We start from the raw sequence: 18,206 nt of genomic DNA on the forward strand, positions 1-18,206 counted from the left end.
GGGATCGTCTGCGGGAAGAAGCGGTGGGGGCGGTAGTAATTCCGATGGACTTGCAGGCGGGCCAATGGTTCCGAGAAATCAGGGGGCGAGTGGCCAATGGCGACGGAGACGATGCAGCGCGTCTGTAGTCTCCGCAACGCTGTGTGGGAAACGGTGGGGCGGGGCGGTCGTGACGGACGGGCGGACAGGCCAATGGCCATGGGAAACAGGGCAGCGGGCGACCTATGGCGACGGCGCGGAGGCAGGGCGGGGCGACCGGAGGCTCCTCAACGCCGTTGGGGGACACGGCGGGGGCGGGGCGGGCGTGACGGACGGGAAGACGGGCCAATGGGCCGGGGAGGGCGGGCGACGGGCGCCCAATGGCGGCGGCGCGGCCGGGGGCGGGGCGGCGCGGCGGCCAGGCGCCGTGCGGGAAGCGGCGGGGCGGCGGCGGCGGCGAGACTGAGGTGAGCCCGGTCGGCGGGCGGGGCCGCGGGGCGCGCGGGCGGCGGGCGAGGGGCGCGGGTCCCGGCGGGCACGGCCTGCGGTCCCCGGCGGCGGCCGCCTCCCCGGCCGCGGCCCCTGACGCGCGCGGTCCCTCAGGCGGGGCGGCGGGCGCCGGGGCGGCGCGAGGATGGGCACGCAGGGCAGCCCGGTGAAGAGCTACGACTACCTGCTCAAGTTCCTGCTGGTGGGCGACAGCGACGTGGGCAAGGGCGAGATCCTGGAGAGCCTGCAGGACGGCGCGGCCGAGTCCCCGTACGCCTACAGCAATGGTGAGGCGGGCGCCGGCGGGCGGGCGGCGGGGAGCGGGGGTCGCGGCGCAGGCCCTGGCCCCTGCGGGCCGCTCCCTTTCTCGCCGTGTCGCCCCGCGGCGGCGGGAGGCGCTGCGACGCGGCCGGCACTCGGGAGAGGCGGGCGGCCCGACCCGAGGCCGCGGTTCCGCACGCCGCTTGCCGCGGAAGGCCGTGGGGGCAGGGTCCGGCCCTGGAGCTCGGCGGCTGCGTGGTGCCCGCCGTCCCGGCCGCGGTGACCCGCGCGGAGCGTCACCGACGGTGTCGCGGCGGCCGGGACCTGTGGGTCCAGGTGGCAGAGCCTGGGATGTGGCTCCGGCGGGTATCGCCGGCCCTGCTGCGAGTGGGCGCAGACCGCAGGGTCCTCGCGGGCAGCTGTTCCCTGAGGCGTCCGCGCAGTGCGCAGGGAATCAACACCTCGTGCTGGAAGGAAATACCCTGATAATGACGTTGTTAAACATTGTTTTTTAATTTCCAGTTGCGGGGGTGAAGTACACAACATAGGTGGCTTCACTAGCGTTTGCCTGAACGTGCCTCTTACTTAGGTGTTTAAGGTAAAAGCTGATCGGCTTCCGCTGTGTGGTGGGGCCTTGGCCCCAGGCCAGATGGGTGTTTCCTTGGAAGATCCAGGGACTCCGGCTGATTCCAGCCCAACTGGTGAGAAGTCAGCATCAGGCTCTTCAAGGCCCTTCCGTGCTCTGGAAGTGTCCTGGTACCTGACTGATTTTACTTCCCCTGGTCCTTGTTCTCCGCACTCCTCCTTGCTTTGTTTCCTGGGCCCTTGTCAGTCTTGTCTGACTGCTCTGAACAGACAGTTTTGGTGTTTGCCGAATTGTTTGCCTGTAGGCTGCCGCGGGAATGGGTACGGCATCTCCCACCCTTTTGTTTTAGGACCTGTCAGGGGTGTTGGATGACCGGGACTGACAGCACACTCTTCCTCCCGGAACAGCGTCGGCAGTGGGCAGCCGCGCCAGGTTCTCTCTGTGCCACCTTCCTGAAGCTTGTGCTCTTAGCTCAGCCTAGAGGAGATGTTGCAAAGGCAAGAGAGGAAGAGGCCTGGGCTCATTTTTAGGTGGGGGAGGGAAAGTGAGGCTCAGTTGAACAGGCAAGTTGCTTTTCCAGTGGTGGCGTTGCTTCCTCGAGCCCTGCTACAGGGAGGCTGATGGTGTGCATGTGTGTGCGTGTTTGTACTTGTTCTAAAGAGTGCGGGAAGGGTTGGACTTTATCAGGGGCACAGTGTTTTCGTGGTAGGTTAATCTGTGCTTCTGAGGGTCATCGTGGCCTCACTAGCTAGCTCCACTACTCCCTGTGTGCACACAGCCACGAGCTGGAGAGACAGGACCCTCCTGCCTCCTCCATCCTCTCTGTCAGGCTGTGTTGCATTGCCACACTTCCTGTGACACGCTGACTGAGTGGAGCCACTGTTGTGTAAAACGTGGAGGGAGATGGGAGTGGAGATGTCTGAGACTCACAGTGGACTGGTCCAGCAGGAGGGCCATCTGCCAGAAATGGTGAGAAGAGCTGCTCTTAGACTCCATGTGCTCCTAGGACACACAGGTCCTCACCGGTGCCCTGCGGCATGGAGCAGAGAAGGGAGGGCATCTGGGCTGTGGAACATGCTCTCTGTGTGTGGTGGCCTCAGGGTTAAGACACGCAGAGCACACGAGTGGGTCTTTGTGGTCAGGGTGTGAGCTTGCCCTCCCCAGGGCCAGCCTTCATCAGGGCGAAGCCGGTGGATCTGAGGATACTCAGGCTTCCTAGGCGAGACTTGGTTTCGGGATCTCTGAAGCATCTGGTTCTCAGGATTCAGTGCTGTGAATTTTTCTTCGGAAGAGTCATATAGCTAGGAGCATTTGCTTTCTGATTCTCTGATGAGGGATATACATATATATTTTTTCCCCTTTGTTGTCAGAAGCCTTCAGAATGTGTATGTTTCCAGGTTTCTTGTTTTCAGCCTAAACTTACACAGTTCCTCTGACCAGGTGGCAGGTGACCTGTGGCTGGGGGCGGGGGGGACTATCTGGTGAAGGGCGCGCTGCTCCAGCACGGCCCAAAGTTCCTTCGTGCTCACAACTGGATCACTTACCTGCCTTGAAGTCTTGCCTAGCGTACTCCTCAGACAGGTACCTGAGCTCACGTTGCTCTCTCCAGCTTCACAAACAAGTGAGTCATCAAAATGACCTTTTTTATTAGCGCTGGCACCTGATGCAGTGACGATGCGATGTGTGGCCACACACCCAGCACCTGTGGGAGCCCATGTGGGCTCCTCTGCATCCATTAGTGTTGCAGCACACTGTGCTTTTGCGTCTCTATAGGTCTGGAACCCTTCCTCTCAGGAAAGGTTTCCCTTTCTTCTACATACCCGGCGTGGTTTTGGTGGAGTAGTCTGGGCTCGCTTTGGGACAGGACAGAAGGACACTTTGCACAGAGATTCTGCCTGCGTGATCGTGCTCCAGAACACAGCTGCCAGGGGGTCTCAGTTACGAAGCTGGAAGGGAGAGGTGTCTGCTTTCTACGAGCAGCTTCTGCAGCAACTCACATGCGCTCGGGTCTGGCTTGGCTCCCGGATGTGGCCCTGGGGTGGTGGGTCTGTGTTGGCCCCGAGGCAGCGTGCTGGGTCTGCACAAGCCCATTCCTGTCTCACTGTGGGTGTTGAATGTCCTTGATTAAGGCAGTTACATCTTCTGCGCCTCGTCTCCTACAAACCTTCCCGTGGGTGATGGGGGCCTCCAGCAAAGTCCATCATGGTTTGCATGCTCACAGCCTGGTGGGCTTGGGAGTGGGTTAATGAGATGAATTCATGGGCATAACCTCGATTCTTCCCTTCTGCTCCTTTGGGGGTCAGTGTTGGTGGAAGCTGCTGGTGACGCTCCCGTCCTGTGAGCCCGGGGAGTGGCCAGGAGCAAGGGACGGAGGCGGTGGTGGACAGCATTGAGTTTTGCCATAAATGTTGGGCCTCACGGTCACTGAGATGCCTGCTGTGCCCTGTGGGAGTGGGGACACTGTGTGCCTGTGTCCCCAGTGTGCTTTAGAGCTCCCTGCTGGAGCCAGGGCCACAGTGCCACATCAACTGTCACACCAGTGACCCAGAGGCCAGGCCAGGGCTCTCCCTGCCCTCAGCTCCCTGTGCTTTCACTGAACAGTTACCAGTGTGTCTTCTCATCTGGCTTGAAGTTCCTTTCTCTCCTAAGTGGCAGATTCAAAGGGAAACTGTCTCCAAGCGCTCCTCCCTGGTGTTTTATTTTCCTGAGTCAAGACGCGTCTCCAGACGATACATTCCCTGTGTGTCTTGTCCATTGCTTTATCCCCCACACCAGCCTTGCACATGGGAGCTGCCAGGTTTGCACTGTCAGATGCACGGATAGCCTGTGTGCAGCTTTCCTGTACTAGCTGTTATCTGGTGGTGTTTGTCACATGGTCACCACACAACTTCTCAAAGTCCCTTTTCTTCCTCTGTACTTGGGTACTTGGTTTTGCTCATTTACTCGTTTTCTGGGGCAAGTTACTGGGGTTTGCCTTTCCTCTGTTGGGTGCCAGGTTTTCCTGCAGGTTGTTGGCTCCAGGAGGAAAAGGCATGATCACTGTGGTAACAGCTAACAACCACCAGCGCTGCTGTGTGCTGTGTGCCAGGCCTGCTGCCGAGTGTTCCCTCTGTTCCCGTTTAATCCTCACTGCCACCCACGAGGGAGGCAGCGCTGTCCCCACTGTACAGATGGGGAATCGGGGCTCAGAGAGGCAGAGAGGTGACAGCTGCCAAGGGTGGCATGGTCACGGGGCTCCGGGTGGTGCTGTTCTCCAGCCCTCCTCCCCTGGAGGGCGCGGCTGACCCTGAGCGGTGCAGCAGCAGAGTTGGTGGCTCTCTTCCCTTCATCCTCCTCCGTACCTCCACCCTGGGCCTAGGGCCAGTCGCTGCGTGCTCCTCCTACTGCACACCCTGCATACCAGATTCTCTCGGGACGCACGCCTCCAAGGACCTTCCCCATCTCCTGCGTGATCCTGGCCAGCATCTGACTGAGAACCTCTGTCGTCACCGAGAGCTGGCCCTTTAGTGGGACGTCAGGACTTGTTCCAAGGCGGACGGGGCCCTGGGAGTGTTGACTTTCTGGCTCTGCTCACGCTGGGCTTCCCGAGAGGCTTCCTGTCTTCCTTTCCAGAGCCCACCAGGCCTGAGAGCGCCTTCCCAAGGCCCCCGTGCCTCTAAACTCCACCCCGGCCTCTGTCTCGATTTCACGTAGGATGCCACCCAGGGAGCGGGCTGCTTTCTGTAACTCATCGTGTCTGGGTCCTCCCTCTTTCCTCCTGTTCTTGCCCGTTTCATCTCCTCAGTCTTTTCCCGCCCCTGCTGTGGGCAGTTGTCCAAGGCCTAGTCTTGAGGCCTCGTGCTTTTTCCCCTCATTTCATCCTTGTGTTCAGTCATTTGTTCCTGGGACTCTTACAGTGTGCAGCAGGCACCGGGCCAGGAACTGAGGGTGCAAGGGAGAGCAAAATGGAGACAGTCTTTTGTTTATACAGTTTTGAGAAAAACAGGAAAGGGGGCCTTGAGGATGCAGGGTAGCCGGCTGGGGGAGGTGTCCAGAGGCGACTCCTAGATCTGTCTGTGAGTGCAGCAAGTTTCCTCCTGTTTTATGTCTTTGCTGGAGACGTTCACCTGCTCTGTGTTGTCAAGACAAACCTGCCCCCACCTGAGGGGTGGTGGGCTGTAAGGGGCAGGCTCTGTATCTGGTTGAAATTATGCTAATTCTGCTGCTTTGTAAGTTGGACTGGCATGGCCTTTCCTAAATTTTCAGAAAACAGTGAAGTTGGTAGGTGCAATATTTAAGTTTTCCCCCGATCTTTAGCGCTTGACATAAGCTCTAGCAGATAACAGAGCAAATGCTAGCGTGGCAGGTGCACAGCGGTGCCTGCTGGTCTCTTGCAGGGTCCTGTGGTCACAGTTGAGATTCTTGTGTCGTGTTCACATAATGTCATCTTTTCCATTGGCTCAAATGCTTGTGGCTTGGATGATGAACTAAATTTAACAGTGTTTCAGGAAGGAAACTGTATCAGGGAGCCGAGAAGTGGGTGGGAAGGACGCAAAGGGAAGGATCTGAGCCCTTACAAGTACTTGCGCGTCCTGTTCTGTTTGAAGGTTGTAACTGGGAAGGTGAAAAATAGCTGGTCCCTAAAAAGCTACCACTCACCTCGGTCCTTTGTGCAGGCAGCGCCCAGCAGGATGCCATGCATCGAGGGGCGCTGAGGCTTGGGGGCCGTGCTGGCCAGCGGGTCGTCCACCAGGCATTTGGAGAGAGCAGGGAAAAGTCTTCAGCACCCAGCATCCTGGTGTGGAGAAAGCAGCAGAAAGAATGCAAGAAGAGGCCAGCATGGAGGCTCATGCCTGTAATCCCAGCACTTTGGGAGGCTGAGGCCAGGAGTTCAAGACCAGCCTGGGCAACATCGCAAGACCCCATCGCTACAAAAAATAAAAATAAAAAAATTAGCCAGGCATGGTGGCACACACCTGTAGTCACAGCTACTCAGGGGCTGAGGTGAGAGGATCGCTTGAGCCCAGGAGTTCAAGGTTGCAGTGAGCTGTGATCCTATCTCTGCCCTTCAGCCTGGGCGACAGAGCAAGACCCTCTTAAAAACAAAAGAAAAAGAAAAAACGCAAGAAGAAAAGGAAGATAGACTGTGAGGCTGGATTTACTGCCCAGTGGTTAGGAGAAGAATGCTCAGGCCGCAGAGCCTGGGTTTCAGGACCAGCAGCTACAGAGACCGCGGGGAAGAGGAGCAGGTGGAGGAAGCGGGCTGGCTGCGCCAGGACGGAGATCATGGGGTTGTCCCTAGGGGCAGAGGTCAGTGGAAAAGTGGCCTCTTACGTCCTTTTGGCAACGAGGGTAAATATAGGTAAATAAAGTGAACTGGAACTCATCGACCTGGAATGACGGGCAAGCTCTGACATCCACGTGTGCGATTCTCTCTTGCTACGATCGGAATGTTGATCTGTGGACATCTGTCCTACAGCATGTAGAGGAGAGGGTGGGGCAGTGGTGCCATGAAGGTGGCGGGGACTTACGGGCACAGGCAGGAGGACAGTGGACAGGACCAGACACTTCGGGGCAGAGCGCTTTCTGCCTGTCGAGGTGCTGCACGTTTATAGCAGGGAGAGGACAGTGAGGTGCTTGGGAGCAGCCAGACCCGCGGGGTGGTGACCAGGGAGGAGAGGTGTGCAGTGGCTTCTGGAAGGGTCTTGTAACCACGATGTGCTGAGGGTGCAGTGCCAGGGAGGCCAGGAGCTGTGGAAAGGGCTGCCGGGTGTGAGAAAGAGTTGGCCGCATCTTCGTGGGTGGCAGAGGGGAGGCAGAGTTGCGTGGCTCATGGGTGGCCTCGACCTTCTCTGCTGTGAACTTGGCCCTTAGACCGAAGTGTTTGAGGAGAACGTGGATCCCTGAGTGGGTAGCGTGCTCTTGGCTGCTTTAACTGATCCTGATGAAGGGCCTTCCATCCTAAGAGAGGGAGGTCTTCGAAAAAGCAGAGGGTGGAAGAAGACCCGAGTGTTGGAAATGGGCAGGCACTTTACAGTTTGCAAAATGTTTCTGGCTGGATGCCAGAACCTCTAGGCAAGTGAGTTAATGTCAACCCTGGATGGGGATCTAGGCCAGAGAGAACCATGTTTGTGAACCCAGGAAGCCACCCATGTTGGCTCAGAACAAACCACGGTGGTTCCAGTGCTGGGTGGCCCAGCTGTTGCCGGGGTGGCCACGTTTCCTCCAGCATTCGGGGTGTTGTGCGCAACCTGTCAGCTGCTTCCCAGTGCCCCCGGGTCTGTTTGTGGTCACTGTTGGGCTCTCACCTTCCTGAGCATAGTGTTGTTTGTCACCTGGGTCAAGACAGAGCAAGCTTGTGTGTCAGGCCTAGCTGGGACGATGGTAACTGGGTAGGTGACATCAGGATTCAAGATGCTTTGGAACAGGCCTGAAGGACCAAATGTTTGCAGTGACACTTACAGGGTTGCTGATGTTCTGTGCTCACGTCTAGAAATTCGCTGTGGCAGGAGCTGGGAGAGTGGCAGGGGGAGCCCAGGTCACTGCTGAGGCCGCCCGCATGTGGGAGTCTGCTCTGCCCGTGCCACCGCAGCATCCTTCAGGCTGTCTGCCCACGGCACGGTGGCAGAGCCTGGGAGCCGTGAGCAGGAGCAGGAGACGGGGGAGGGACCTGTTAGCTGGCTGCCCACGGCCCTGGTGGCTGCCCCACGGGCGAGCTCTCTGTGGTCCTGGGCTCTGTGGCATCTCCTGCAGCCACCTGACTCCTGCCCTGGAGGAGTCGCTGGACGCCAGGTCAGGTGATGCCGGTGACACTTGCTTCATCGCGTTACCTAGGGAGTGGTGGCTTCCCATGGTTGCCACATCTCCTCTCGAGCGGGCGGGGCTGCTTCTGCCAACAAGGCATTTCTGTGAAAACACCCTTGGGCATTTGTTAAGTGTCCGTGTGGACTCAGGAAGATTTTGTTCCATCATCGTGGATAATCCTGCCCTGTCTTTGGTTTGGGACTCACGTAGCCCGTCGATGCCAGGGCCTGTGTCCTTGGCTGTGCCCTGTGTTCCCAGAGCATCTGCTGCTTTCTGGCCCGTCCAGTGCGCCAAGCAGATGTGGGTCTGCCCGCCCCGAAATTGGTCCTTTCTCTCAGGAGCCTGGGTCATCTTGTGGGGAGAGGTATGATGCCAACTTTTTAAACTACTTTTGTTAAATAAAGAGTATATGAAAAGTGATAATAATAGTAATGACAGAATGTACAAAGGATAAAAAGTAACAAGGTGAACATCCACCTAACCCATTCAGTTTAAGAAACCATTATATTGAAGTTTTTTTAAGAGATAGGGTCTCTGGCCGGGCGCGGTGGCTCACGCCTGTAATCCTAGCACTCTGGGAGGCCGAGGCGGGTGGATCGTTGGAGCTCATGAGTTTGAGACCAGCCTGAGCAAGAGCGAGACCCCGTCTCTACTAAAAATAGAAAGAAATTATATGGACAGCTGAAAATATATATAGAAAAAATTAGCCGAGCATGGTGGCACATGCCTGTAGTCCCAGCTACTCGGGAGGCTGAGGCGGAAGGATCGCTTGAGCCCAGGAGTTTGAGGTTGCAGTGAGCTAGGCTGACGCCACGGCACTCACTCTAGCCCGGGCAACAGAGTGAGACTCTGTCTCAAAAAAAAAAAAAAGAGAGATGAGATCTCGCTCTGTTGCCCAGGCTGGAGTGCAGTGGTACGGTTATAGCTCATTGCAGCCTCGAACTCCTGGGATCCTCCCTCCTCAGCCTCCTGAGTAGCTAGGATTACAGTCATGAGCCACTGTGCCCAGCTATATCGAACTTTTGTAAAGAACTTTGGTGTCTGAGTACACTGTGTGGGGAGTTTAAGCACATAGCGCGTTACCCGTGTCAGCACGCTGTTAATGCCGAGGCTTTTGCCTGTGTGAGACCAGGAAAGCTTTCGCTTCTGGTCTCGCTGTTGTGAGAGTTGGTGGTCACCAACTGTGGCAGAGGCCCGCAGTGACCCTGAGTGTTGAGCTGGTTGTCACTGCCATGTGAGGCTCTTCTGGGGGCTGCTCTTGTTGCTGTGGGAGGAGCAGCCCACCCCGGACGCCCCAGCCCAGAGCCTGCCCGCCTGTCCACCTCCGTGCTTACCCTGCCTGGTGAAGCCGTCTCCTGGGCGTCCGTGTTGAAGTTCTTCCTTCCTGTTGCAATTTGCATCATTGAGTAAACAGCGGTCACACCAGGAATGGAAGCAGAAGCTGTAGCTTCTACATGTTTGTGGAGCTGGTTTGGCTTTTTAAAAATCATAGTACCAAAACTGTGATTTTTTGGTGCCTTGTTATCCATATGATCAGGCTGTATCAGTAAATACCAGCTCACTCGGAGAAGTGTCAATCCTTTTTGAATTGAAATGAAAAAACAGGAAAAAATGCATCTGTCCCGACTTTCTGTTAAAGGCATTAAATTTGCCACTAGTACGATAGGCAAAAGGTTAACCTGCTCAGTAGCAAAAGTATTTACAAGTTAGTTCAAAGAAACTAGGACTCGATAGGTCAGAGTGTGAGTCTGCTCAAGTGTACGTTTCCCACGGGCCAGCCCCAGGCAGGCCCACAGCAGCCTCCTCGAGGGGCACAATTTGATGGCCATTGGGAGATCTCCCCTCTCCATCATCTGGCCAGTGCCTCTTGTACAGCACTCAGGGAGGAGATGCTAATGAAAAATACCTGGAGGATGTTTAATCCTAAAATTGAAAGAGACGGAGCGTTCGCTTACAGTGTTATCAAAGATGGAAGCCCGGCGATGCCTGGTGCTCGGGGCACGCGCGGGGCAGTGCCGTTGGGCGCACTCTTCCGCCGGGGTTTGCCCGTGCGTATCCAGGGTCTTGAAAGTCTTCCCTTTTGACCAAGTAATTAGGAGTCTATCCCAGGGAGTAATAGGAGGTACGACTAGAGATAGTCAAGGTTTTTTCTTTCTTTCTTTTTTTTTTTTTTTTTTTGAGACAGAGTCTCGCTTTGTTGCCTGGGCTAGAGTGAGTGCCGTGGCGTCAGCCTAGCTCACAGCAACCTCAGACTCCTGGGCTCAAGCGATCCTCCTGCCTCAGCCTCTCGAGTAGCTGGGACTACAGGCATGCGCCACCATGCCCGGCTAATTTTTTTTTTTGTATATATATATTTTAGTTGGCCAGATAATTTCTTTCTATTTTTTAGTAGAGATGGGGGTCTCACTCTTGCTCAGGCTGGTCTCGAACTCTTGAATTCAAGTGATCCTTCCTTGGCTTCCCAGAGTGCTAGGATTACAGGCATGAGCCACCACACCCGGCTGGTTTAATTTTTTTAAAATCAATTTTATTGAGGTAATTTATATATAATGTACCTGTTTTAGGTGTATAGCTCTGAGTTTTGATAGATTACATACCTGTGTAGCCACTACCTTCATCAAGACACGGAACATCCCCACCCCTCCCAGAAAGCCCTTTCGTGCCCATGTAAATTCAGTCCCCCAGGTCTGCTTCCTGTCACTATAGATTACTTTTCCTGCTCTGGAATGTCATGGAAATTGAACCATACACTATATTCTTGTGTCTGGTTTCTTTTGCTCAGCATATTTTTGAAATTCATTCCTGATGTGCAAGTCAGTAATTTACTCCTTGTTTATTCCTGAGTAGTACTCTTTTGCATGAATATGCCCCAGTGCACAAGTCCTTTTGTGAACATGTTTCAATTCTCTTGGGTAAACATCTAGGAGTAGAATTGCTGTCATAGGAGTATGTGTTTTAATTTATGAGAAATTGCTGAAGTGTTTTCTGAAGTAGCCGTATCATTGTGCTTTCCCGTCCGCAGTGCAGGAGAGTTCCTGTTGCTCCACGTGGGCCAGTGCTCGATGTTGCCAGCTTTGTTCTTTTAATCAGCTTTATTAAGGTGTAATTTATGTACAAAAAATCCGTTTTTACATGTAAAGTTTGAGATTCAGTGTCAACAGACATGCACACGTGAGAAGTCGTCGCCACACGCCGTCCACGCGCTCCCTGCTCCCAGACCCAGCAGCCACTGATCTTTCTGTCACTGTAGACTCATTTGCAGTTTCTAGAATCTTTATGTGAATAGAGTCACACAGCATGTACTTTTTGTGTCTGGCTTCTTTCTTTAAACACTTTCTGGATGAGAGTCATCCACGTAGTTGTGTGCAGTGGTAGGTCCCACTCTGTGTTGCGTGGCTTTCCACGAACGAGCACCGCAGGGCATATCTGTTCTTCTGTAGATGGGCTCTGGATAGTGTCCATGTCCCGGTTACTCTGAACAGTGCCCCTGTGAAAACTCCCACATGTTTTTGCTGAACACATGTACACCTTTCTTTCTTTCTTTCTTTCTTTGTCTTTTTGTTTTTTGAGACAGAGTTGCCCGGGCTAGAGTGCCGTGGCGTCAGCCTAGCTCACAGCAACCTCAAACTCCTGGGCTCAAGCGATCCTCCTGCCTCAGCCTCCTGAGTAGCTGGGACTGCAGGCATGCACCACCATGCCCGGCTAATTTTTCTATATATTTTAGCTGTCCATATAATTTCTTTCTATTTTTAGTAGAGATGAGGTCTTGCTCTTGCTCAGGCTGGTCTTGAACTCCTGAGCTCAAACGAACCACCCGCCTCGGCCTCCCAAAGTGCTAGGATTACAGGCGTGAGCCACCACGCCCGGCCTTTTTCTTTCTTTCTTTTCTCTTTTTTTTTTTTTTTTTTGAGGAGAAGGGAAAAAGAGTTTTATTAATTTGCTGGCAAATGAGGAGGATGGAGACTCCTGTCTGAAATGCCATCATCCTCACATGGACACATTTCTGTTGGGGACACACTGAGGACTGGAAGTGCTGCCAGGTGGCAGGGCGTGCACGTCAGCCTCCATACGCTCCCGTTTTCCCAAGCAGTCAGGCGATTTCTGTCTCACCAGGAGGGTGTGAGAGTTCCCTTTATTCTAAGCCCTGCTTCCCTGTTAGCCGTGCTGATGGGTTAGCGCCTGTCCTTTGTAACAGCCGTAGAACTTTCCATCCTGCAGAGTTACCTTCTGTTGTTTAACCATTCCCCAGTGGATAGGTTTTTAGTTTGTATACAGTTTATTTATAACAAAAAATAATGTTGCAGTAAATGGCCTCTAGTTACTTCCACACCTTCGCGTTCCTTTCCTGTTACTGCTGTGACACGCGTGTTCTCTCCCAGTTCTCTGGGTCCTCGTTCTGACGTGAGTGTCCTCGGGCTGAGATCAAGGTGTGGGGGGCCTTGCTTTCGTAGGCTCTACAGGAGGATCCATTTCCTTGCTCGTGGGGTTGCTGGCAGGATTCAGTTCTTTCTGGTTGTAGGACTGCAGTCCCTGTCTCCTCGCTGCTGTCATCTGAGGGCCTTTCTCGGCATCTAGAAGTTGCCCAGCCCCCAGTCTTCATTAGGGCCCCTGTTCCATCTGCAGAGCCAGCAGTGGCAGGGCAGGTCCCTCTCATGCTTTGACTCTCTCCTCTCTCATCTCTAATTCAGCCAGGAGAGGCTTTTCAGGGCTCATGTAATTAACTGGGCCCACCCAGGCAATCCAGGATAACCCCCCACCTCAAGGTCCGCACCCCAACCCCATCTGCAGAGCTCCTTTTGTCCTATAAAGTAACAGGTTCCAGGGATTAGGACATGGGCTGCTGGGGGGCTGTCATTCTGCTGACCACACCCTTGGAAAGTTCTTTTGTTGGTTTGTTTTGGTAGATTTTTGTAGGCTCAGTGGCTGGGTCAGAGGAGGGCCTGTACCTTTCTTTTAGATAGTGCTTGTTTTGGTTCTCTTTTGCATGTAAGAAATTGAAATAAACTGAGCAGTTTAAAACAACACTCATTTATTACCTCATGGTTTCAGGAACCCGCCATGGTTTATCTGGGTCCTCTCAGGGTCTCTCATAGGCTGCAAATCGAGGTGTCAGCTGTGGCTGGTCTTATCTGAAGGAAGGTTCCTTGTCTGGGGAAGATTCCCTTCCAAGCTCAGCTCCTTGTGGGCTGTAGGTGTCAGCCACCCAGTTCTGGCCATACAGGGCTCTCCGTAGGGCGTTCACTTCGTGAAGCCAGCAAGACCAAATCCCTGTCTCATGTAACAGTCTCCAAGGGGACACCCCTCACCTTGGCCATATTCTGTTGGTCAGAAACAAGTCTCAGGTCCCACCCCTACCCCCAGGAGAAGCCCTGGCCTGGCCTGCAGTGCCTGTCACACGGCTCAGCACTGGCTCAGGGAGCCGCTCGCCTGGGACGCGTGGACCCCCTTGTCCAGCTCCAGGGCTGCACCGGGCGGGAGGTGGGCTTCTTTGGCGTAGGCGTGTGGGAGAGTAAACATGAAGACCAGTTCTGGCAACCCTGGTGGGAGGACTGCGTAGCCGAGAGGGCATGCGTGAGGCCAGCATGGATGGCCGGATCCCACAGCACCTCTGCACATCCGCCTGTTTTACGGAAAGCCTTTTCTGGTGGCTGGAAGACCCAGACATTCCTCTTTTGCTTTTTGTCTATCTCTGGAAACTTGGTGGGAGCTTCTTTTGCCTCCCTGAGGAGTAACACACGGGGAAACAGCAGCCGCCTCCCCTGACACTTCATCTGCCTTGGAGACCACATTGGGATCACGCAGGTGCATGCTTGTTCAGGCCTGGGCCCTGCTCCCCAGGAAGTGAGATCTGGGAACTCGGTGGAAAGCCTCAGCAGGACTGCCTGCCTGCCCCCACGCCCGCCCCCATGCCTGCCCTGGGAGCACCTCGGGCCCCACCCAGGGAGCCCGGCTCACACTGACTGGGCTGCACAACAGGAAGAACCTGCTGGGGTCAGACGTGCTGATGCCCCTTTCTGTCCGCAAGCCTTTCCCTTCCACGCGAGCTGGGCATTCCAGTTTCAGGTGCTCAACTAGAATACAGCAAAGGACAGACATTATTGGCATTTTCTGATTCATTCTTATTCTAGCCTTTTATTCATCATTTTTTGTTCATTGTAATGAATTTTTTAAAAGTTTTCTTGTGGCTTTTAATTATGTTGGAAAATAGATGGATAATTTTGCATTTGATGTTGCTGCTGCTTCCATAGAGACTTGAACCTCAGGCAGAATGAGGCAGCGGCGTGTGTGTTGCCTGTGCAGGGGACCCCTCCTTACCCTGCCCAGTGTAGGTGGGTCGACACTGAGTCTGCGCCAAGCGTGTGGGAAACACCCCACATCCCCGAGGCTGGGTGGCAGGTTGGATTGGAGCAGGCAGCTCCAATGGTGCGTGGCGGGTCTTCACTCTGACAGGTCCTGCTTCCTCTGACAGTAGAAAATCCAATTTTAAAACATCCAGCAGTTTGACCGGGTGCGATGGCTCATGTCTGTAATCCTAGCACTGTGGGAGGCCGAGGTGGGAGGATTGCTTGAGCTCAGGAGTTCAAGATCAGCCTGAGCAAGAGCGAGACCCCATCTCTAGTAAAAATAGAAAAAATTTGCCGAGCTTGGTGGCGCCTGTAGTCCCAGCTACTCAGGAGGCTGAGGCAGGAGGATCACTTGAGCCCAGGAGTCTGAGGTTGCTGTGAGCTAGGCTGATGCCACAGCACTCTAGGGCACCACAGGCAACAGAGTGAGACTCTGTCTCAAAAAATAATAATAATAAAATAAAACAAAACATCCAGCAATCGTGATTTATACACCCAAAATAAAGCTGAGTGATCAGATCAGAACCAAACAGACATCTAAGAATTAGTAGTTCTCTTTTTGGTGTATGTTGGCTATTCCTATCCTGGTTACTTTGTAATTCCCTAGGGGTACGGTAAAGGTGGATTTTCTTTGGGGTGTATTGTCCTGGTTCTCACAGACCTGCTTGCATTAGGGGCAAACAGGGAGACGTGTGTTTTGCACCCTGCTCCGGGCCTGTCCGGTGGTTCCTGGTGGGAACACTGTGCTGGCCACTCAAGCAGCAGAGCAGCCCTGTGCCGCGCTGCCGGGAAGTGCTGCTTACTGGAGATTGTCCCTGACAGACTGGCCACCGGAGCCATGGGACCTCCACTCTGATGGCCGACGCTCCACTCCCAAGCAGAAGGTGAACCCCACAGGCTCTGGGCCCAGCCTTCCTCCGTTGCTTCCCCAGTGGCTCTGCACTGGCCGCTCTTGGGGAAGGGGGACCCATAGGCAGGAGCTTCGGTGCCATGGGCAGCTCCCCAAATCGCCAGGACATTGGTGACTGTCAAAACCAAAGGTACATTTGGGAAAGTCAACACTGCAGTGACTTTTTGGCCCATTCCTCCTTGCCCGACCTTCCTGGAATCCATGCTGTGAAATACCCCGTTGCATGTGACCAAGTAGGCCGCCAGGTGAGACTAGGCTCCTGCTCCTCTGGCCTCCTCCACATGCCTGCCTGCAGTGGCTGCCAGGCCTGCCCTGCGCCTGCTGTGCTCTCAGCTCCTCCCCTGGTCTGCCGTCTCCCTGCTCACTCCCTCCCGAAGGGCTGCCTGAGACCAGCAGTGCGGGGTGGAGCCTGGGAAGCCTGTTGTGTGTGTGGCACTCGGCCTGTCAGACCTGGGGCTCTTCTACAGGTGGTTTGCAGCATCGCTTTACTGTCCTGGAAAGAACAGCTCGTGGATAGTGCATGTCCTGCCTGCACTCACAAAACATACGTGTGTGCATGCGTATCTGTAATGTAAAGGAGAAAGAAAAGGGGTGCAATTTATAGTAAAATCATTTGTATTTAAGTCAGTCAGGGCCTGGGACAGACACCGAGAAGGCAGCAGGTAAACGTGTGTGTCTGTGTTGGCGTTACTAGAATGGCGAACTACTCTCGGTGAAATTTTGAGCAAATTAAGACACGGTCCCCTGGGATTTACACGGTCGTGGTGTTGCTGGGAACTGCGTAGAGCACATGTGTGCACGGCAGAGTCAGGGTCTCGCCCACACCACGAACACGGGTGTTTCACCTGCTTTGGGCACTTGAGCTCAGGGAAGTTGCTGTGCTGCAGAAGTCATGTACGTGGTGGTTCACCTGAGATCCCTGGCCTATGCTTCCTGATCTTGTCACAACCAAAAACTGTCCCCACAGATCCCGTGGGGGCCACTGCCACAGCTCATGGTCTGGGCAGCAGCTGGGTAGCAGTCTGAGCCCCTTCAGCTCCCAAAACAAGTCTTAGTGTGTAGTAGAAGTTTTCAAAATATTTGGGTTAAGTGAATTGCCACTCCCTTTAGAAACTCCCTTTAAATAATAGTAAAGACATTTTTAGGCCGAGCTTGGTGGCTTACACCTATGATCCCAGCACTTGGGAGGCTGAGGCAGGAGGATTGCTTGAGCCTAGGAATTCAAGACCAGCCTGAGCAAAATAGTGAGATTCCATCTTTACAAAAAATACGCAAATCAGTCGGGTGTGGTAGCGCCTGCCTGCAGTGCCAGCTACTGGGGAGGCTGAGGCAGGAGCCTCACTTGTGCCCAGGAGTTTGAGGTTGTGGTGAGCTCTGATGACACCACTGCACCCTAGCTGGGTGACAGAGGGAGACTCTGTCTCAATTAAAAAAAAAAAAAAAAAAAGACATTTTTAAAAACATGTAAATCTGCAGGGGAGAGAGGTGGACAGTTTGGGAAGCAGGGGTGCTGCGGCAGCCAGGCGGGGGCGCACGGAGCCCCTCTGAATGCAGCAGGAGGCGGGGGGGGGGGGCTGAAGTTGTGCAGGTGCCTAAAAGGCTGCCCGTCTCTGCCCAGCAGGGACACAGGAGGCTTATTCTCTGGGAGAGTCGCGCCACGGACGCCAGACACTGCTGGGCACGGCAGAGGGCGGAGCAAGCGCATCCTGAATGGAGCCAGCGCCTTGCCCCTCGCTGGCAGGCAGGAGCCTGGGGCAGAGTCACGCAGAGCAGCAGCTTCTTTGGGTCTTTCTGTGAGGGGTGAACGGACAGCCAAGATCACTAAGATATGAAGAGAGGCCAAAACAGAGGAGGGCCTCAAGGGAGCTCCGGAGAGCTCTAAAAATCCCGCTGGGCTGTCGGAGGTACTGCATTCAGGAGCGAAGAGCTGCAGGCTGTTCAGCAAGGCACACTGAGGCCGGGCGCAGTGGCACGTGCCGGTAGTCTCCGAACTTTGGGAGGTTGAGGTGGGAGGATTGCTTGAGTCCCAGAGTTGGAGGCTCTGTTGTTGTTGCAGTGAGCTTCCATGACGCCACTGCACTCTAGTCTGGGCGACAGCGAGATCCTGTCCCAAACAAATGAAAAGAAAAGAAAATTGAGAGAACCAGAAAGAGCTTTAGAGCTTTTAGAAATTATTAAAAAATTCATAGAAAGGCTAGAAAAGAAAGATGATATCTCCAGAAAATAGAGCAAAAAGACGGGGATGGGGGACAGATCAGAAACCTGGGGTCCCAGAGGTCCCTCTGGCTGGCACTTGTCAGGGTGAGGGATGGGAGCCGTGAGTGTGGAGGGGTGAACTGGGGGACAAAAGGAGGTGAGTCCTGAGACTGAAAGGCCACCGAGCACCCAGCACAGGACGATGTGCCAACGAAAATGCCCTCCAGGCTTGTAGAGAGCAAGGCAGGTCCCACAGGAGGAGCAGGGTGTGGCCAGCACTGGCTTCCCCGGGGCAGGGCCTGTGGCCTCGTAGCAGCTGGCTGGGAAATGGCTCTCCAGGGTCTGGTCTCCTGTGGTTCTGGACGAGGAGGCAGCACCCTGCAGCAGACAGAACCGAGGGCCCGAGTGCTGGGGCTTCTCTCTGCCGAGGATGATGCTGGTGTGTGTCTTGTAGGGTGGTTGTGCTGATTCGGGTCAGCTAGGAGGCAGCACCTCACTGGGACCAGACAAGCAAGAGGCCCACTGGGCGTGGCCTGAGCTGGGGGCAAGGCCTTCAGGTGGGGGAGGAGGGGAGGAAGACAGGGTGCCCACGAGCAGTCATTGGTGGGAGCCCCTGGGAGAGCAAGGCCTGGGTGCAGACATGGCAGTGCCCTGAAGG

At 54.8% G+C, this 18,206-nt stretch overlaps 1 protein-coding gene across 2 annotated transcripts in view; it reads left to right on the plus strand.

Moving 5' to 3' along the window:
- Positions 1-393: 393 nt before the first annotated feature.
- RAB40C (RAB40C, member RAS oncogene family) overlaps positions 394-18,206 on the plus strand; it is a 31,261-nt gene continuing 13,448 nt past the window's right edge. For both annotated transcript variants that reach the window (XM_045541004.1, XM_045541005.1), the window contains exons 1-2: positions 394-446; positions 583-755. In XM_045541004.1, coding sequence (XP_045396960.1) covers positions 614-755 — 142 coding nt within the window. In that variant the 5' untranslated portion in view covers positions 394-446; positions 583-613. The remainder of the gene's footprint in view (positions 447-582; positions 756-18,206) is intronic.

The sequence above is a fragment of the Lemur catta genome, chromosome 2 (assembly GCF_020740605.2).
Source record: "Lemur catta isolate mLemCat1 chromosome 2, mLemCat1.pri, whole genome shotgun sequence".
Lineage (NCBI taxonomy): Eukaryota > Metazoa > Chordata > Mammalia > Primates > Lemuridae > Lemur > Lemur catta.